The sequence below is a fragment of the Diplotaxodon limnothrissa genome, linkage group LG3 (assembly GCF_057381915.1).
Source record: "Diplotaxodon limnothrissa isolate DT_005_m linkage group LG3, D_limnothrissa_male_GT1.1, whole genome shotgun sequence".
Classification (NCBI taxonomy): domain Eukaryota; kingdom Metazoa; phylum Chordata; class Actinopteri; order Cichliformes; family Cichlidae; genus Diplotaxodon; species Diplotaxodon limnothrissa.
In genome coordinates this window covers 46,743,213-46,764,730 of record NC_140598.1, presented here as the reverse complement: position 1 = coordinate 46,764,730, position 21,518 = coordinate 46,743,213, and the positions used below count along the sequence as shown (strand labels likewise).

The window sequence follows — 21,518 nt, the reverse complement described above, 5'->3', positions numbered from 1 at the left end:
AAAAACTTTTTTTCCCAACAACAGATGACGCGCTTCCGGAGGTTTCCCCCCTCCCTCTAAAAACTTTTTTTTCCCCAACAACAGATGACGCGCTTCCGGGGTTCACCCCCCCCCCTCTCAGGATGCAATTCGACACGGTTAGCAACAGATGGCGCGCTTCCGGGGTTCACCCCCCTTCTCAGGATGCGATTCGTCACGCGGGGGGTTTCCCACCCCCCTTCTCCGGATGCGATTCGTCACGCTCATTACACGCTTCCGGGGGGGAGGGGCGGGAGGTCAAAAGGTCGTGATTAGGGCCATCAATCACTTCGGATCAAATTTTGTCATAAGCTGTAGGGTATTAACTCTCTTTATCATGTCAACACACAATCACACATCAGAAGTGGAAACAGTCATTGTTCCTCTTCCCGTGGAGATGGTTGTTGGTGTTCTTTACTGCCAGAGCGCCTTCCTCAGATACAGTGTGGTGCTGTTTCTCGGGGACTGCCTCCAGGGTATGTGCAACTTGCAAAAACTTGAAAATGTATAGATGAAGAGGGGTTTTTGTTTTGTTTTTGTTTTTTTGTTTTTCCTGTGTTTGCAAATGCAAGCTAATTAATAGCACCATTAGTATCATTTGAAAAAAATACACGGACTTCTAAAATTAAAAATAAGTGTAAATGAATTCAGAACACCAACAGTTTTCTCATGATTGAAGCATGACTGGTTCAATCCCCTGCTCTCTGTCATGGTTGTTGTGTCCTTGGGCAAGATACTTCACCTACTGCTTACTGGTGTTGGCCAGAGTGGCGCGATATGGCAGCCAGTCAGTCTGCCCCAGGGCAGCTGTGGCCACAACTGTAGCTTGCCTCCACTAGTGTGTGAATATGAGAGGGAATGAATAGTGCAGCGAGGGTCTTAAAAAGTGCTATATAAATTCAATCCATTATTATTATTATGCCATACCAGATGGTGCTCAGAATTTCTGAGAATTTATACCACCTCAGGGGGAATCAGTTTGTGTTTCTGTCTCTTGTTAGTTGTCAGTTTTAAGCTACAAAATATCCCATCTCTCCCTCTGAAATACAAAAGTTACAACTGCCCTGAACCCTGCTGACATCCAGGGATTGTGTTGCAAGAGATGCAGTTCATTTTATATTCAATGTGATGGTACATGAAGAGTAGATGTGATGCAGTTTGTGCAAAAGGAACAAAAGACCATTACAAGAAATAAGTAAATAAGTTGCATAACTTAACTGGCCTCAAACAACCACATTTCAATCCTCTTAAGGATTTGAATCTGTCTAATTTCATTCTACAGAATGATATACGACAATTCTTAAAAGTTTCACAAGATGGTGCTCCAACACGGGGGATGAAAGTATTTTTGTGCAGGCAGCTGGTCAGTTGTCAGACCTCCGTGAGCCTGCACAACCAGTTCAAACATAAACAACCCATTTGAAACCACATCTTGAACCATTATGCATAATAATCATAAGCACACCTTACATCCAATCATGTTTTAAAGACAGCCTCACGAGTTCATGATGGCATTTTTTAGTTCCAACCAGATATATACAATAAGAGAGCCAACTACCAACGTCTGAAATAGGCCCATGAGATTCATCAGTGTCCTCCTGATGCTGCTATAATAGATGCAGATTCTCTAAGCTGCTTTTATCCGAATAATTAACATTTTCTTTACTGAACTGTATGACTTCATTGTTGGTAGAATTCAGTTGAGAGGGCCCACTGACCTTTTTGAATGAGCATGCAACACCAGTGCCTGTCCATAATACAGAGACCGCCTTCACACAATGCACTGCTTAAAGTCACATTGAAAGGTGAAGGAAACCCCTGAATAATCAGGCCACACAAGTCATCACTAACTAGTGCATAAACTAAATATAGCTACAACAAATTTGTATCAAAGTGGCAAAAAAGCAGCTTCTTAAACATAATACAGTTAAACTTTAGCTCATGTGATGTTATCCACAGCCATATTTACATCACTCAACCTGTCATGAAAGGGATGCACTGTACTGTATGAAATAAATAACTTTACTAGCACAAAAGCTACAAGTAAGAGTTTAAAAAATTGGCGAATGATGTTGCTGTTACCCAGCAAACCAAGTTTGACCCCAATAACAAGGTTTGAAATATGAAAATCTTCATTTGTTTGTCTGCAGCAACACAATTTATGCATTGTTATGAACTCCACTGGGGATGACTTGTGACTAAACTTTAAAAAGTGATCAGCAGATGGCAACAAACCTTAAAAGCATATGCATAGATTTATGCTTGAACTATCATCAGTACATGTTACACTTTCAGTGTCAAAATACCCCTTGAAATCTGTCACCACAATCCTAAAAAACAAACAGAAATATGGCATAGACAATTTCACAGTTTAAGATTCTCTGAAGGTTTTCCTTGATATGATCCACACTGATGAATACAAAATCTATCTCAGATGATATTTCTCAGATTGGACCAAAACAGCCTCAGTATGCAAACTTTGTAGCACCTGTGCAACAGTACAAAAAATTATACTTAATAAATAAAAACATGTTTCTGTATTTTGAGTCTCTTTGAGAAAATTTCAGGCCGAAAATAATAAAATTTGGCGTGTTTGACCTAAATTTGAACTGAACTGAAGGTAAAGGTTAAACCATTAGCATGCTGTGTTAAAAATTAATTTAGCAACAAGCCTTCATAAAGGGAGGGTTTTTTGTATTTGTTGTATCTATTATTCTGAATTTTTAAGATGTGGAGGCTTCTAAACATTCTCCATTTAAGGACAGATCAGAGCTGAACCCTAAAGATTTTACTTTGAAGGGAACACCGGCTGTTAAGACATGTTTGCACTAAAATATGCACTGTGCTTTCAAAAACATATATGTGGTATTAAAATATGACATATGTTTTCCTTTTAAGCGCATTTTATATAAAACTGATTTACCAGTAGGCCGCCATTGTTATTTACTTCTCAATGCACTCTGGGTAGTGACGTCACACGGTTGCACCGCATCGAGTTCACAGTTAGCAGAGCACTGGAAATGGCTTCTGTTCAACCTTTCCAGTTTGAACCAGAGCAATCCGAGAGAGAGAATGAAAATAGTCAACCAGTGCTTAGTTTAGATGAAGATGAAAACAGTCCGTCACACGAGGACACGACAGTGAGGGAAAACTACTGGTGTCTATGCTTGCAGAGTGAGGGTCACACTGCAAGTTCAGGGTAAGACACAGGGTAAGGTCATTAAACAAACATCCTGATGACATTAAGTGAGTGATCAATAAATGATAACCTACAAGCTCAGGAGGTTGGCTTGTGTTTTCTGTAAATCCTCATTAATTTTATAAATATACCCTGATATAATACACAGATTAAAAAGGTATTAATGTGATATTTTATATTTTGATCTTTGACCTCTTGACTGCTTATTGCAAATGAATGTTATTTTTCAAAATATTGTGTGTTCTTTTTATTTACTAAACTTGACCTGACTGTTAAACTCTTGTCCTCTTTCTCTTCCTATCTTAGAGCCCATAACTAAGCAGCCTCTTATGGAAATCCTAAATTTCACCCAGAAGGCTTCAAACAAATTTTGCATTGTTCTGCTAGAGTGTAGCTCAACCGGCAGTGTCACCTTCAACTGGACTGTAGGGAGTCAAACACAAACGGGGCCCAGGCTGCATCACATTATGAAGAAGGAGGATGGAGAAACCCCTTTCACATGCAAAGTTTCCAATCATGTCAGTGAGAAGTCTGCATTTGAAACCATGACGAGCAGCAAAGATAATGTTATGTGCAGCATGATTATAGTTTTGAATCCTTGCATCTTTTTTTTTTTCACTTTTAATCATATTTTTAGTGATCAGAACTGACAATGATAGATGAGACGTAATAAGCAACTGCAATTCCAAGAAACTCGGGATCCTGTTTAAAACTTAAGTTAAAACAAATTAGGCAGTTTGAAAAATTAATAAACCCATATTCTATATGGGTTATAGAATATGGGTTTATTATCATATTCTTAATAACAGAACATAGAAGCATGTCAAAAGATTCAGTTGAGAGATGTTAATATTTTATTAGAAATATTAGTTTAACAAAAGGCTGGAAGAGTGAGTGATAATAAGAAAAACTGGAGGAGCATTGCAACTTCTCCCTTTTCTTTTGGCTGCGCCCTTTAGGGGTGACGACAGCCAATCACCTTCCTCCATCTCACCCCGTTTCAGCTCACCTAATTTAGCTAATTTGTGAACAGTTCAATAACATTGTCATGTTTAACATAAAGTACAACATATGCTCCCACACAGGCAAAAGGTGCAGCCGCTGGTCTCCTCAGTTCCCAGATGTTATTGGACTGTTGTTAAAAGAAGAGGGGATGCTACACAGTGATAAACATGGAATTAGGGTTTTATCTTTATTTAATATATTATTACTATTTATGATTACAGAGTCCAGCTCTTCTTCCCCTGTCACTGTCATTGTTGGGCTGTTTACTGGAGTTCTGCTCTGGAGATGCTAAACCAGGTATAGTATGAAACTGTTGATCTGTAAAAGCTTTTGCATATATGTGGATAACATTTTTATTTTAGTTGAACTATCAACTAAATGCAAAAACATCAATTAGATTTAAGATTTTGTCAAGAAACAGAGTCAAAAAAAGATTCTGACATGTAAAAATAAAGGTTGCATAGCTCTTTGAGAATGTTCTGATGCTTCAGGTAGTACGTAGGATGTCCTTTGGCAGTAATATGTGACACATAGTGTGTAATAGCATTAATAGCCAACAGCAATTGTGCAGCACTGCTATTCTTGCCTTCCTTCATCGCCTAACAGTGAAACTTAGAATTATTTTTCAAAATGTACGAAGTAGTTACAAAGCACAAAATGTCTTTCTAATGCTTTCATATCAGAACAACCTTCCTCAACAGTGAGCCTCTCAAATCATCTGATCAAATCAAGTGACAAACAGGATTTTGAAGTTGTAGCACATAAACCTGGAAATAGCCTTCAGTTGAATAAATCTGTTAAATATTAACCTTGTGCTAAAAATTATTCATACTTTGATGGTTGACATGTTCTTATATATTGTCTACTTGTTTTAGTTACCCTGGTCACATGGCCTTTAATTTCCACCATAGTTTTACCGTTATGTGTGAAAGAATGTGCTGTGACTTCGGATGCGTACACGTGATATGTGGAATTTAATGCTTCTGTTTGCTATGGAAAGGAAATCAGGTGGCCACTGTCCACCCACAATTTACAGGAAATTCTACAAATTCCTTTTAAGGGATGTAGGGCTGGGTATCGTCACTGACTTCTATTGCTGATTCAATTCTGATTCACAAGGTCTCGATTTGATTCAATTCCGTTTTGACTCAGAAATACTATAATTATGATCATTTATCAGTACATATCCTTATTTTTATATCTATGTAGGCTATAAAAGCAAAGCTGACACTTGTGAGACTTCATCAGAGGTGTAAGTATCACAGCAGATGCCTTCATGTCAAAGTCATTGAGGATAAAACACAGAAAAATATAAGGGAGATTTTCCTCACCTGGCTTTTTATCGTACCGCCTTAAAAATATTCTGCCGTAGATCAACAATGGAAGAAAACCATGAAACAACATATGAAAATTCCCCAATTCTGCTGAAGTGAAGCAGAGCAAAGTTACAGAGGTTTTATTAGAGACACAGCTAAGTGTTTTGCAATTTGGCATCATTTGTAAAAACTGAAATTTCACTATGCACAAAGATAAACTGGTGTGTAATAAGCAAGCAAATAATACAGAAAATAGAGATTTTTGACTCTTGAAGTACACTGAGAAAGAGCAGTGCAGGAAGTGTGATTTTTATCGTGGTGGCAGCAAAACTGCCAAAATGAGAGGGAATTCATGACGATGTTTATCAAACCCTAACTGACAAAAAAAGCACAAAAAGTATGACATATGCCACAGGATTAGAAGGTTATTGGTCTATCTTCTTTCCATGATGTGTCAACAGACTAAACTTTGATTGTAAGAGGAAGAGGAACAGGAGGATAAGTTGTGATCAGTGATACTGACTGACAGTTTCTTGGTGCTGTAGAGCTTTCTTTGCTTTGCTGTTTTTTAATACATTGAACAATACATTACTAAATATTTCAAATTAAATGTTAAGATTTAAGAGTATAATTACAAACAACTCATGAAATTGAAATCATAACGTTGTTTTGAAAGATAAAGTATTTATTGTGATATATATTTATAGTTTATATATTTTATTCTGACTTGTAGGTAATGACTGTAGTGATGATTAAGAACCCATATCAGGCCCTGAGTATGCTGGACTAGGTATAGATTACATTATATTAAAAATTAAATAAACATCCATCCATTTTCTGCTGCTTATCCTTATTACATAAACATTACATATTAAATTTAAAAATATTTCATTTCAGGTGGACCATTGATGGGGAGAATAGAGCTTCAATCTTGTTATTGAAGAAAGACAAGATGAAAATGTCTAAGAAAAAAAAAAGAAATTAAAAAAAAATTATTCTCCAGTGCAGTTTGTGAAAATGGTTGTATTATCAATCAGCTTCATGTTTTTTCTTAAAATAGTGAAAAATAAAATATTATAACAATGCTAACATGTTAAATTATGGTGGTCTATATGGCCCCAAATCTAATGTGTAAACGTGTATAAGTAATGCTACTGTAGGAATATGTATTTGCAAGAGGAACTATGAGTTAGAACTATTGTATCCACATGAGTCGTGCCCACTAATATTGCTTTGTTTTATTAACAGTCCATAAATGTCTGGGAACTATGGAGACCAGTTTCTGGACTTTTGGGAGAAGGATGTTGTCCCATTTTTATTTACTACAATATTATAGTGTCAAAACTGCTCAATAATTTTGTTTGTTATAGTTTTCTTTTTATCTTGTATGAAATATTTTCCGTTGGTGAAAAGAGGCATGCCGTTTTCATAGATGTAATATATAGTTTTAGTTTTGTCATTATGGGTGGCTGTAGCTCAGGTGGCAGAGCAGGTCAGCCACTAATCAGAAGGTCGGTGGTTCGATCATATTTGACTTGTCGGTGAAGGTTGATGACTGTAACTGTATCTGTTGGGTAGATAGCTTGGACTGGGAGGACTGTAAGGTGCTAGTTCAGATTTGCCGCTACCACTCCCCGGAGTGTCGGCCAGAACACACCGCTCAAGGCCCTTGAGTGGTGTGAAGACACCGAGGATAGTGCAGACTCTTGTATTGATTTTACACAGGTGGGAGTGACAGTGGTATTGTCATAGAAACAGGTATGTATACAGGTTTAGGTGTAGGTGTGTGTGTGTGTGGGGGGGGGGGGGTCACTGAAAAGAACAGAAAGAAAATACTATATTATTAAGGTGTTCATATCAATAACTCAAGAATACACCAACATAAACACAGGTGAGAAATAAAGTAACATCCCCTTTAATACTATAGGCCATATTACCCACGCCTCACGTATAGACTCACTGAGAAAACTAACACGGTACACGGTTATACCCAACCACATGACAGGAGAGTTAGCTTAGCTTAGTTTAGCACCCATTAGCTGCACGGAAACATAGTCATTTCCCCACTAAACTCAGGCACAGTCCCAAAAACATCTTATTATCACTTATACTCACACATCACAAACTTACTTTGCTCATTAATGCACACTTCTCAAGGAATGACCAACTCCCTGCAGGTAATCTGGAGCAGAAAAGTCCCTGCCCATTGTCTCTCTCATACAAAGCGGTGGGGTGACCGCGAATCTCCGCAAAGACCCTCTCTGGCCCTGAATGACGCAGGCGACTGTTGACGTCCTGGACAAGCAGGCGGGTGACTGTGAATGTGCCCTGTACTTGTTCTGTTTCTTGACGCACTGTTCAGTCATACGTTATCAGTGCTGTATCACTTCCTGTCATCTGGAGTGTACTTAAAAATGTCTGTCTTTCGCTCTGTGTCTTTAAAGCTTGGCCGGTCAGCATGGCGTCACTAGGATTGCATGACTTCTTTTGAAATGTCACCAAATATGTTGCTGTGATGTCTCAGGGTTTCATGACATGTGTTTCCCTGAAAGGCCTGAATGAGCGTCCAAACAGCTCAGCTGATTCTGCTGAATGATGAGTGTTCATGGTATGAGCAGAAAGAAATGCTGTCATTCTCTCCACTTCCTCATATTTAGGGAAAAAAAGTTTCATAATATCTGAAAAATCCCAAGCTAAAGAACCCCAGAACATTTAACTATATTCACAATCTTAGTTTATGTTGTCAGTGTATTTGAGCTGCTTGTTTGTTCAAGTAAAATTGACTTTTTTTCCAAAGTCAGTTTGTTATGTGAAATAAATGGATTTGGACTAGTGCATGGACTAGTGGAGTCAGCTCATTAGGTCAGCAAAGTCATCCTTTTCCTCGAATGTAGTGTAGATGAAAAAAGAAAATGTGCACATTTTATTTATATACTATATAGAGCTATGAAGAAGCAGCACGAAGATACTGTAAACAGATTTGACAATCCACTGAACAAAGTTTCACTCTAGTCTATCGCTCTAGACCAAAACCATTTCCTTTAAAAACAGGACTGATCATGGTCTGCTCTTTTCAGCATCTGTGCATCTCAGTATTCATGTACAGTCAGTGTTGGGAAAGTTACTTTTAAAATGTATTCCATTACAGAATACAGAATACATGCCCCAAAATGTATTCTGTAACGTATTCCGTTACGTTACTCAATGACAGTAACGTATTCTGAATACTTTGGATTACTTAATATATTATCATGCTTTTTACAACAACGTGAATGTAGTATTGCTGTGTGATTTATTACTATTACTGAAGGTCCACGACTCCGAACTGTAGTAAAGGGACCTCTGACTAATACGGCGGGGTCCCTGTCGGCTCGTAGCCGAAAAATACCTTTACTTTGTTGTCTGGGTCAACTTTTCTTGCGAGAGACAGAGAGAGGCGTTGAAAGGCTGCTCCAACGGAACTTATTGTTTTCGGAGGAAAACACGAACACGGTGTACAGTCGAGTCTTAATAGCTTACTTACAACTGGGCTCGTCAGGCACTCTTCTTGGCTGCAGTGGTTATTATTATATTTACATGCTTCCAGCTCCCGTTTTTCCTCGATGACAGCTCGTACCTTTCCACTCCCCTTTTTCTCCCTCCTCGCGCTCACAGACCCATAACGTGTATGGCAGTCCATTCTCCCTGCAACATGGACTACACTGCCCATGATGCTACATTCTTTAGAGCTATGCTTGTAGCGTTCTGCCTGTTAGCTTAGCACAACAACAACAACAACGAAAAGGCGCTCTCTCACCCAGGAAACACACAGTCGCAGAGAGAGAGAGAGAGCGTCGCCCTGTAACCATGGCAACCGTAACGCTGCCGCCTGGAACAACAGAACGTAGCTGTCAAACAAAACCCAAACAGTCCTGACCCGCGACAAAATGAAACAGGAAAGTACCGCAGTGTAATCCATTTATTTCAACAAAGTAACTGTATTCTGAATACCACATTTTTAAACGGTAACTGTAACGGAATACAGTTACTCATATTTTGTATTTTAAATACGTAACGGCGGTACATGTATTCCGTTACTCCCCAACACTGTGTACAGTACATGCAGAGTGGTGACTGTGGTGAAAGTGACTTTATTCACCACAAACATGTCAGCTGTAGCCAGTGCTTGATGATTCCTCTTGTATGACAGAGCAAAACTGGGGCTTCTTTAAATGTTTAGCTTATGACCGCTTCTTCTGCTTCTATTTTGACTGAAACCTCCCCCAATCTCAGTTATTTTTAGGTTTTTTTTGTGGTTACTTGTGAAGACACAGTTTGACAGATGAAAAGAGGAAACAGAGGTTGTTCCTCTCCCCACAGAGATGGCTGCTGGACGACGTTACCGTAGCTTCATGCACAGCATTGTGCTGCTGCTCTGGGTCTGTCTCCATAGTAAGTACACCTCTGCTGATGTTTGTGGCATGTGTTGTATTTGTTGCCTCATGAACTCTGGTACATAAGTGAGTTCAGAAGATAGCTGCAGCGTTGCCATTTTAGAGTATTGTTGTGCTAAAGTATTTATTATTATTCTAACTGCTACAAAAAAAAAACAATTATCTATAGCAGACATGTTCTTTGAATTCTTGAGAAACAGCTTCTGACATTTTATTTATTTATTTTTATTCATTTGCTTTTCTATTTATATGAAAATTACAAAATTATGATTTCATGTTTGTCCACAGAAAAATATTTTTGCTATGCTTAAATTTTTGTTGTGCCAAGGCAGTCATATCAGAAATGTCACTTATGTATGATGATCTTCTCATTGTGTAAAAACATTTTGTTTTTTGTCTGATTTGATTGTTGTTAGGTTAATTATCACACTTTGACGATACGGTTTCAGGCAATTTAGACCCACTAACATGTTGAAACTTTCATTTTGTTGTATGTTTTTCAGATGTTAAGACTTCCAGTGGAAAACATGTCATTCACAAAATAGTTGGCGAGACTGTGGAGTTTTCGTCAGGCTTACCAACTCTAGGTGTGACTGAAGCAATGTGGAAATATGGGGGAATAAATATTGCAGACAAAGATGTGGGTGTTCTTAAAGGATCTCCATTTAAGGACAGGTCACAGCTTAACCCTGAAGACTTTACTTTAACAGTGAGAAAACTGATTCTTCAAGATTCTGGTGATTTCATTTTTGTCTCAGCGGTGTTTTTCAAGCAAAGGCCTTCGGTCAGCATCACTCTGCAAGTTCATGGTAAGAGACATTGTTTTTCTTTTAAAAAAGGTTCCTGATTACTGTTAATGAAAAGAAACCCTGTGAGCCTAAGAGCTTGTCTTTCTCCTTTAGAAAAAGAGAAGTGTCACGGTCCTGGTTCTCCTGACCCAGCGTTTTTAGTTCTTTGTGATGTTTGTATTATTGTACTTGTGTGAGTTATTCTATGGTTTCTAGTTTCGATCTCTTGCCCTTCATGTTTCTCTGTGTCCCCTCTGTTCTGTGTAGTCTGTGTCTGCATGTTTGAGTTCCCCTCTGTGTCTCTCGGTTCTTAGAGTCCTCTGCCTTATGCTTTATGTCTCTGTGTTTCTTAGTTGCTGTCTCCACTGTCAAGTTCGCGTCTCTGTGTGATCCTTCCTGTTTTACTTTGAAGGTCCGTGTCTTATGTGAATGTGTCCTGCTTTGCTTGTCTCGTCAGTCCTGATTTCTCCCAGCTGTGCCCTCCTTCTGTGTCTCATTCCCCTCGTTACTTCCCAGTGTATTTAAACCCTGTGTTTCTCTGAGTCAGTGTCGCGTCGTCCCTCATGCTGTGTGGATCTCCCTGTGTCTCTCTGTTGGTTTAGTTTGCGTTGTATGACTTTCTCCTGCCAGCGAATAAAGCTGAGTTCTTTGTGTTTAAACCTCATGCCTGAGTGCCTGCATTTTGGGTCCAACTCCTGCCTGCCGCACAGCGATTCATGACAAGAAGTAATCTTACAAGCAGCTTTACTGCTGGGAACTTAAAGAATAAACTTCATTAAAGGCAGGAGCTAATACCCTGAAAAACAGGTACTTACAAGAGAAGCACACAGCAAAGTGGAAGAAAATTAATATTGGCAATATATACACACAGTATAATGAGGGGAAAAGAAACACGTGGGAGTACATCCAGGGCTAATTATAGATAACGAAACAGAGGAATTAGAACTAGAGACAAGACACGAAGAAGAACAGACACTAAGATAAAATAGGAAGAAACAGAAACACCAACTGGACACAAACACAAAAAGGCAAACAAATGTGGAAAGAGGACACATCAGAAACATTAGACAGACACGATAAATATAATAAAACCAAGATACCTGGACTTACCTAGAATTTAACCAGAGAAGAAAAACTTACAAAACCCTACAATATTAAGCACATTGAGGCGACTGTTGTTGTTTGTAGCTATATAAGTAAAACGGAATTAAATTAAGTATAAACAGACTGGAGGAGATAATAGTGACACAGGAAGAATAGGAATCACACAAGTAAACTCACAACCCTCAGTCCATGACCCAGCGAGCATGACGACATGACACAGTAGTGAACAATAGTCATCTGCACTTAATGATGTTAGTTATTGTTTAGTGGCCTAAATTTACATAATGCATTTGCTGAACTCTGCACAAACATCTACTTTCATCTGTGATTCCAAAGGTGACCTGACACGCTTCCTGTCTCCTGTTTTCTCATTAGAGCCCATAACTAAGCCTGACATAAAAATCAGTTCTACCTGGATTCCCTCAAATGAATCATGTAAAGTTCTGCTGGAGTGCAGCACAACTGGTGATGTCAGCTACAAGTGGATTGTGGGAAACCAAACACTAACTGGTCCCAGGCAACAATACATCATCAGGGAGCAGGATGGAGAGACCAGTGTCACCTGCACAGTTTCCAATTATGTCAGTGAGAAGTCTGCATTTCAAACAGTGAAGTGCAGCAAAGATCATTCACACAGAAAAGAAACAGGTATGTGGAGAGTGACTGAGGTTGTGAATACATGTAACTGCTCTGTTTATATAATTTATTATTACTGTTTGTGATTTCAGAGGACAGCTCTTCTTCTTCTCTTCTCATGTTCATTGCTGGGCTGTTTACTGGAGCATTGATCACTGTTCTGTTGCTCTTTCTACTTTACTGCATAAAGTCAAAGGGTAAGAGCTTTTGTTGTTACTATTAAAAATGTTCTCTTAATCTCCTAATCTCATAATACTTTCTTTTTCTACAGGTCTACGTCCCAAAAGGTGAGTGAAACTCATCAGCTGCAGTAATATATACAAATTTTTTTTTTTCTAGTAGTAATAACATATTTTAATTGTTTCAGACTCACACATACTGAAACAATCAACCAGGAAGAAAATCAACAACATGTGTACACAGCTCTTTCCCACGGTCAGGTCTAACACTGTTTATGTGCTTTCATCAGTAATATTATACTGTTAAAAATTATTAAATGTTAGATCATTTATCAATGCTAATTATTGTGACTGAATCTCCACTGTTATTATCTTTCAGGTGACCGTTGTGTTTATGAGACAATGAGGCCTCTGAAGATGCTGGGCCAAGTAAAGTATGACAATGATGAGCCATGAAAGTAGCGGAATGACTCTGGGATTTCACGTAATTCAATTTATTTGAAATGTTTTTAATTTCAGGTAGATCAAAAATGCAGTAACATTAAGTCAGATATGAGGTGCTGCAGTATTTCACTGCTGTTACTTTAGCATCCTCAACTGCTTTGGTGCAAGTCTGACATCAGAAAATTCACTCTCACCAATAATAAGGGAGTTCTCAAATCCGTAATGCAATTTCCCCACATTCATTAGACTTTCCCATTGTTTTTGTGCACACAGCTTTTGTTTCTACACTTACTTCACTGCTAAAGATATCTGTTGATGCATTCTTCATCTAAATCCGACACCTCATCAAAACCTTTTGTACTTTTGCGAGTCACAACTCACTTACTGTCCAGCATTGCATTTGTGCGTTCTGTCAGTAACATGCTGTCAGTGGTAGCAATCAAATTGCTTTTCGGTTGAAACAAACATGAACATGTTCTCAAAAGAGGTCTAGTTATAATAAATACATACAATACATATCAGTCTTGTATCCACAAAACTAAATGCATCAGTAAACTATAGTCCACTAAATTCATGCTACATACATTTAGTAGCAGTTGAATTAGTAGGCTTGTTCAATGGTTCATTAATGCAAATATCTAATCATCCAAACATGAGTCAGCAGTTTAAAGCATTCAGGCATGTAGACATGGTCAAAACTTCCTGCTGAAATTCAAACTGGGCATCAGGAAGAAGGATCAATGGAAGTTGTTTGGTTATTGGTGCCAGGCAGGCTGGGCTCGGTATTTCAGACATTTCCCACACAGCCATCTCTAGGATTGAAAAGGAGTGGTCTGGAAAAGAGAAAATACCTAGTAGACAGCAGTCCTTGAAGCAGATGTGCTACAACAGCAGGAGACCACACCTGATGAGACTCATGTGAGATAACAGGAAACTCAGACTACATCTCACTTGGAAAGTTGGACGATAGAAGACTGGGGAAAAAAATGCTGTACTCCAGCAGCATCCACAGTCACCAGATCTCAGTGAAGTAGACTACTTTGTGGTGTGGTTGAAGGGGAAATTTGGATGAGCAGCCAACAAATCTACAGCAACTGTGTGATGCTGTCATATCAAAATAAAGCAAAATGTCTGCAAAATGGGGAAAGGATCTTGCTGAATCTACGCAACTCTAGATCACTCACTGTTGTGAATACTATCCAGCACTGCATTAATGTTTTCAATCAAATTGCCTTTTTTTCAAATATGTATGAAAGAGCAAATACAAAAACACCCTGGCAGTGTTTTACATTTAACATACATAAATACAAACTTGTGTCACAACTGCAGTCTTGCCTGGAGATTTTCCTCAACATCAGTCCTATAAAAAAATTAAAACGCCATGCTGTCTCATCAGATTGTCATTTGGTGTCATTTATAATCAGTGTTGGGTAAGTTACTTTAAAAAAGTAATTAATTAGTAATTACTAATTACTTAGTCAATATTGTATTTAAAATACTTATCTAATTACTGTGTCAGAAAAGTAACTTAATTACTAAATAAGTAATTTAACTAAATACTTCTTAAAATCCCTATGAACCTTGAATGGACAAACAATAGAAATTAAACTCTTTAAATAAATAATTTTTTTTTAAAGACGGAGACTCTACAGTACGCAGCGGTAGCATCTCTGCCACAATGTAGCCTGCAATTCTTTTTTAAGCTCACCTTCAGACGCTTTCTGTGCTGCTGAAGTAAAATCACGTTTTGCCTGCTTGGCAGGAGTTGCCGCGGTGTTATCCATGGATGATGAACAAGGATCACTCAGAAGTGTTCGTCTATGCTCTCGTGTCAGGCGCTTCAGTAGATTACTTGTGCTATTAACAGCGACCGATAGTTTTTACATATTACTGTAATATTCTTGTCTGCTTGTTTCAGAAAAGTGAAGAGACGGGAATATGTCCATTTCATAAAACAGCCACTCGCTTCAGCCGAGTCCGACATCTTCCGCTTTAGAATACGACTATGCAGCAAACTGGAGCGAAATGACGTGCAGCTGCACTACAGCGATGTTAAAGCGGCAGAGTTTACTTCTACGTTTAGAAGATAAATTATTGAAATTAAATAATGATTTTCAGCTAGTTTAATTATTTTACAATGTAACACAAGTGCATTGTAAGTAACTGTAATTAAAATACCTAAAAATGAACAGTAATCAGTTACTCTACTTTTTCAGTGGAAAAGTAATTTAATTACAGTAACGCGTTACTTAGTAATGCATTACACCCAACACTGTTTATAATGCTGCCACATTTTAACAATAAAGTGTTTAACAGTGTGGCACATATTCTGCTAGGCTATTCATTTTCCTGGAGAGTTATTTTTATTATTTTCCATAATATAGACTGTGACAAAACTTTCCTTCCTTTTCTTAACTTTTATCGTGTTTTTTTTTTTTTTTTTTTTTTTTTTTTGTTTATTAGTTTAATTTTCTTTCTAATTCACAGATATTGAAGCCAAAACTACTCACAGAAAGCAAAAAAGCAGGATCATGAAAGCAGGAAGATGATGAATGACAGCGATCTGTTTTTCTAAAGGAGCCATGGACAGCAGGAAAAGAAGGAGAGGGGGGTAATTTAGCCAGACAGCGATTCATTCATCATCGGGAAACTGTTATTTTGTTTTGTTTTTAATTTAAACATGTGATGTGTAACTACTTTTCCAATCTGTATTTGAAAGAAAAAAAATTGTGTAAAATAATGACTTTTTGCTATTAGTCCAGTAGCACTTTCTTTAATAAATACATTAACTGATTTATCACAGCACAGACGATGCTGTTTTATTGAGTTTTATTTCAACTTTTCTGAAGCCAGTTACAACAGAACTGGATCTGAAGTGCAGAATTTCTGCACTTTTCCTTAAGACTTGATAATTCATTGACACTGATGCTATTTAATCACGCTATCTGGGAATGTAAAATGAACCAGGAGACACCCACAAGAAGATAAATGGCTGAAATCCATTCAGCCATATAGATTACATGATGGCAAACATGCAGAAACATGCGTGCAGGGTTTTGTTCAGAAACATTTTAAAACCATCACCCGAAGTCAAGATGGCTGAAACAGTTACTGACTTGAACTGGTTCAGAAGAAAAATGTGGTCATTTTTAGAGATGAATAAAAGAAAGAGAAATACCTGTCATAAAAATGTAGTTGCATTTTTCCGGAAAGAGACAAAAAAAAACCATAATTACCATGAATGTGTTCAACCATAAGAAAACCCAGAACCACACCAACGTGAGACAGGACAGATAAACCACATCTAATTATGTGTCACGGTTCTGGGTCATTTTGACCCTGCTTTTTCAGTTTCTTTTATTTTGGTGTGTTTCCAGATTATGCTCATTATAATTATGTTCTGATTCTTTAGCTATCTGATGATGATGATGATGATGATGATGATTATTATTTCTGGGTTAGGTTTTGTTCTCTTGCCCTCATGTTTAGTTTAGGTTTTGCCTGTGCTTAGTCTTCTCTGCCCGTATGTCCCTCTGTCTGTCCATGATGTCTCGTCTGGTCCTCTGTGTCTGTTAGTTTCCTGTTTTATTCTGAAGGTCCTTGTCTTATGTGAGTGTGTACAGTTTATGTTTCCCCTGTCTCGTCAGCTGTGATTTCTCCCAGGTGTGTTCCCCTCCTTTCTCTCATCCGTTGTTACCTGTTTTTGCCTGCCTGTTAGTTTATATTTTCCAGTTTAGTTAGTCTTCTGTTTGATCAGCAGCCTGCAATAAAGCAGTTTATTCTGAGTTTACTTTCGCCTCCGTGAGTCCTGCATTTTGGCTCCTTCCTCTCTGCCTGCCTGCACACAGCCATGACATTATGTATATGTGTTCACATATACCTACATATACCAACTCGCATATAAGTCCTTGTGAAATTCAGTGTGACATCCTTTTGACACTACACATCATTTTTTGTCTTTCCATCACTTTTTTAAATAAGGGAAGTAATACAAACACTACACACACCTTGAGGCAAAATCCAGTTGTTATATTTGCTCAAATGTGAACCCTGTAGATTACAACAATACCAATATTCATTTTTCATCGCCAGTTATATAATAATCAGAGATGTTTTTCTTTGTTCCTGTTATTTGATTATCTATTTTTACAATAAAATTAATTCTTAGATCTTTTTAATGTATGTTATTTATGCATTTTGATTTTCAGATTTTTTTTTTTATTTATTGAACACATTTTATCCTAAATATGACCAACAGAATAGTACTAATAGTACTCTGGATTTAATGAAGCTTATCGTGGTAGATTGGCCTAATTTTATATAATACATTATATAAAAGTGGGGATTGGTTAATTGGAAACTTTAATTTGCCCATAGGTGTGAATATGAGTGTGATTGGTTGTCTGTGTCTATGTGTTAGCCCTGCGACAGATTGGCGACCTGTCTGTCTGGCAACCAGCCCATCCCCCAGTGTGCATATTTACTCCCTCTTTCTTTCTTTTAATGTTTCTTTAAATTATGATATTAGTGATCATGAATGATGTGATAGTAACTGTGGAAGGGATCTGATTTATTTATATTATGCTGATGATATTCCCATTGTTGTTATTTTTTCTTTTAATTATGAGCTGTTGTTAACGAACAATGTGATCGTCTGTGAAGGTTCTCAGTCATCCCCTATGTAGCCGGTGTATCAGAAAAACTCAGGAGAGTTTTCTCCAAGCATGACATCCCGGTGCATTTCAGACCCAGCAACATGCTCAGACAAAAACTGGTTCACCCGAAAGACAAAACGCCAAAACACAGACTTAACAATGTGGTGTATGCTGTACAGTGCAGCAAGGAATGCCCAGACCTCTACATCGGAGAGACCAAACAGCCACTTCACAAGCGCATGGCACAACACAGAAGAGCCACCTCCACAGGACAAGACTCAGCAGTCCATCTGCATCTTAAGGATAAAGGACACTCTTTCGAGGATGCCAATGTTCACATTTTGGACAGAGAGGACAGATGGTTTGAAAGAGGAGTGAAAGAAGCCATCTATGTCCACTGTGAGCGACCATCTTTGAACAGAGGCGGGGGTTTACGACACCAACTCTCTGCCATCTATAATCCAGTTTTGAGATCCCTTCCCAGATGCCTTAACGCCCACTCACATCCTGGGCCATCTGATCTCAGGAATTCGCATGATAAGGTGGGGCCAGGTTTCACAATGAACTCACCCGAAACTCTGGCTGATTGGGACCCACACCCAGTTTCACACCTTGGCTCAGGCGATTAGAGGATCATCAGGGGGTCCTTTTGTCCCTCTGTGGGGGTTACTCCCACTAGGTTTATATCTGGGACTCCCCACCATTTGACCTTAGAACTGAAGAAGCTTCTTGGATGAGAGGTGAAACGCCTTCAAGTAACTTAAAGAAGTCCAGACGCTTTTCTTTGCAACCTCCTTTGAACAATGTGATCATTTTCAGAAAAATGCTCGATCCTTTTCCTGGGTGCAGCTGGTGGATGTTTGATACTTGTCATTATATTCAGTGCAGCTCTATAAAAGACATAGCAATAAAAGACATGCAGGTAAGAAACTCTGAACTATGATCACTGTTTATTATTGCAAAGTAAAGCCCTTCTTCTCGTATCATGTTCATTGGTAAAATATGTTTTTAAATATGCAACAGGTTGGTGCAGCTAATCAACAGCTTTAATGTACAAAAATACTTTTGGTCTACTGATAATAACATACTTCCATTGCAGGAATATTCATGTATTTTGATAATTTCAGTGTTACACTGTCTGAAACAATCAACCAGGAGGAAAATCAACATCATGTGTACTTTGCTCTTTCCAATGGTCAGGTCTAACACTGTTTAGAAAGAATGATTAAATGTTAGACCATTTGCACTTTATTATGACTCAACTGTTGCTAACTTGCAGGTGATCGTTGTATTTATGAGACAGGTAGAGGCTTTGAAGATCCTGGACCAGGTACAGTATGACAATGATGAGCCATAAAAGTAACAAATAGTAACTCTGGGATTTCATGTAATTGAGTTGTGACCTTCTTAAACTATTCTTACTGTATTTCAGGTGGATCACAAATACAGTGCATCAAACCAGACTAGAGGAGCTGTAGTACTGCATGTCTGTGTTTTTTTTTTTTTTGTTTTTTTTTTTTGGTGTTTTAAGTTAAAAATGATTGTATCAAATAATCCTTTATTGATGATTCAAGATTATAACTAGAAACAGCTCATACATGGAAGATTTAACAACATTTTTCATGTATAAAATAGCTTGAAAGACTGTGTCTGTTTCACATGACCTGGTTTGAATTATCTTGTGAATCTTTGTTTGCCTGCTCATTTAGTTCAAGATCCACTGTCAACAAAACTAGAGCTGACTATAATAGATGTTTAAAATGTAAAATACTGTTAACCTTCAAAAATTATCTATAATCTTATTTCTTCTATGTATAAGCATGTAGGTAACCCCCATAAACTATCATGAGTAGAATTTATATAAGTTGGCTCTAATTTTGTAGCTCTGAACTCGACCAGATTGGCACACCATTTATACACATATGACAAATTTTGTTTGCTATTTAGTATTTGAAAATCTGTTGTTATTTTATTAATGATTTATTTGAAGTGGATCAAAATGATTTATTTTTCTCATTATACTTATTCAAATCTTTATTTACTATGTGCTATGCTAGGCTATTTTTTTTGATTGGTGAGTTTGTTGCAAACTATACAGATCATTTGCTTTGGTTAAAGAGAATCTGTGAATATTTTTATGCTCTTCTGAAGTAGGTTTCCATAGTTCACACGAATTAGACTTTACCATCAAGCATCATTCATGCAATGTATAATTCCTGCTGTGCAGTCAAGGGAACATCCTGGGCTTTCTATTGATGCCACATTTGTTGTGGCCTCACAGAGCACAAGATGACTGAAATTGCACAGATTGTTTGATATCTAGAGGGGGAAATAAGAACATTTTCAGTTGACCACACACACACAGCAGCTAAGAGTTAAGCTAAGAGCATACTAAAGTGTGAGATGGACATTTCTGAAGCTGGCATTAAAACTGAAAACAGTCTGGAAGTGAAACATTCTTCAGCATATATTTGGTCACCACATAACTTGTCAAACTAAGATCTGAATTTACTGGTTCCTGGTTTTAGCCAATTCAACAAGTCAGACAGATTCTTGGAGATTAGGCAACCCATTAAATTAACAAATGACCTTGATTTCTCTGATAAGCAAGAAAAGAATAAAGCCATCTGGAAAGTGAGAGCATTCTTAAACACAATACAAGGTTACCACAGAAATATTCTCTTCACAGGTCAGTGTCCTGTAGAGAAACAAAATCCCACAGCTTCAGAGTCCTTATACAGCTTACAGCAGGGGTAGGGAACCTTTCTGATGATGAGTGCCATCTAAAATTTCCTCAGAAGTCAGTGTTCCATATGATTGCATTAGCAATAAATGTAATGACGCTCTACATGAACAGTTACACACTATATAGAATCACTTTATAGAATTATATTTGTTCGCAGATGTTGGCAGCTATCACCGAATAGTTATCAGCTATTTTGAAGCAAAAAAAACCCCACTTTTTATCCATCACAAGAACTCCAACACAGCAAATGAACTGTACAACAGAAAATACAAATGCTATTTATGGTCTCCTCACAAAAATGATAAGAAAATAAACTGGGCCAATAAGGCATGTTTGTTAATACAGAGATACACATGTTAATGTGATCTCTGGTCTCCCAGAGCTGGTGTCCAGCATTCAGACGGCTACCTGAGGACACTCTTTGTGTGAGAGAAAATCTGCTCACACAGATATGTAGAGCCAAATACTGTCAATAAGGCCTCTGCAATGTTCTGAAGACAGTTAAACTTGTCAGGTAGTGATGTCCAGCAGGTGAAAATTCAAGCTCCACGAACACGCACAGCTGTGGATTCCAGCTGCGTTCGTAGTTCTGCAAACTTTGACCCCCACAGAGCCGAGGTATTTATTTCAATCAGCTGCATTTCGATGTCGCATTAACTGGCATTAACTCAGCCAGTTAATGCAAGACAAATCCAGCTGCTCATTAAAGATTTCTGGTTTGATCAGAAAAGAAAATATTGGTCCATACACCTGAACGTCCTGAAAACACATTGTGAATTCTGTCTCGAATCTACCAATGTATCTGTTTATCTGTGTATCTGTTTAGCGCGACATCCGCTGGTTTCCTCTTTCTGGCGCAAAGTGGGCGATAGACAAGGGAGAGAGGGGCTTGCGACAGAAATACCGATCAGCTGATCATTGATCAGATCGTGATTGAAGTAGCAACAGGAGAGAGAGGGAGAGAGAGAGAGAGAAAAAGAAGCAGCTGACAGTGA

The 21,518-nt window shown here is 38.0% G+C and overlaps 1 protein-coding gene across 2 annotated transcripts; it reads left to right on the top strand.

Annotated features, from left to right (window-relative positions):
- The first annotated feature begins 9,845 nt into the window (after positions 1 to 9,845).
- On the top strand, positions 9,846 to 19,244 carry LOC146636168 (uncharacterized). Of its 2 annotated transcripts, XM_085349484.1 has the most exons (8): positions 9,930 to 9,969; positions 10,475 to 10,780; positions 12,239 to 12,511; positions 12,592 to 12,696; positions 12,771 to 12,786; positions 12,867 to 12,934; positions 19,057 to 19,107; positions 19,210 to 19,244. In XM_085349484.1, the coding sequence occupies exons 1-8, from the start codon at positions 9,930 to 9,932 to the stop codon at positions 19,242 to 19,244; spliced, it is 894 nt and encodes a 297-aa protein (XP_085205610.1). The 2 variants fall into 2 exon arrangements, with proteins under 2 accessions (XP_085205611.1, XP_085205610.1); XM_085349485.1 differs by lacking the exons at positions 19,057 to 19,107; positions 19,210 to 19,244 and adding an exon at positions 13,058 to 13,134 and having other exon boundaries at positions 9,846 to 9,969.
- The last annotated feature ends 2,274 nt before the right edge of the window (positions 19,245 to 21,518 follow it).

What these genes read in the sequence shown, in the direction of transcription:
- LOC146636168 (XM_085349485.1), top strand. Translation starts at nt 9,900, where the DNA reads ATGGCTGCTGGACGACGTTACCGTAGCTTCATGCACAGCATTGTGCTG. An exon ending in GCTCTGGGTCTGTCTCCATA is followed by an intron (nt 9,970 to 10,474) that starts GTAAGTACACCT and finishes TATGTTTTTCAG; the next exon opens with ATGTTAAGACTTCCAGTGGA. An exon ending in CATCACTCTGCAAGTTCATG is followed by an intron (nt 10,781 to 12,238) that starts GTAAGAGACATT and finishes TTTTCTCATTAG; the next exon opens with AGCCCATAACTAAGCCTGAC.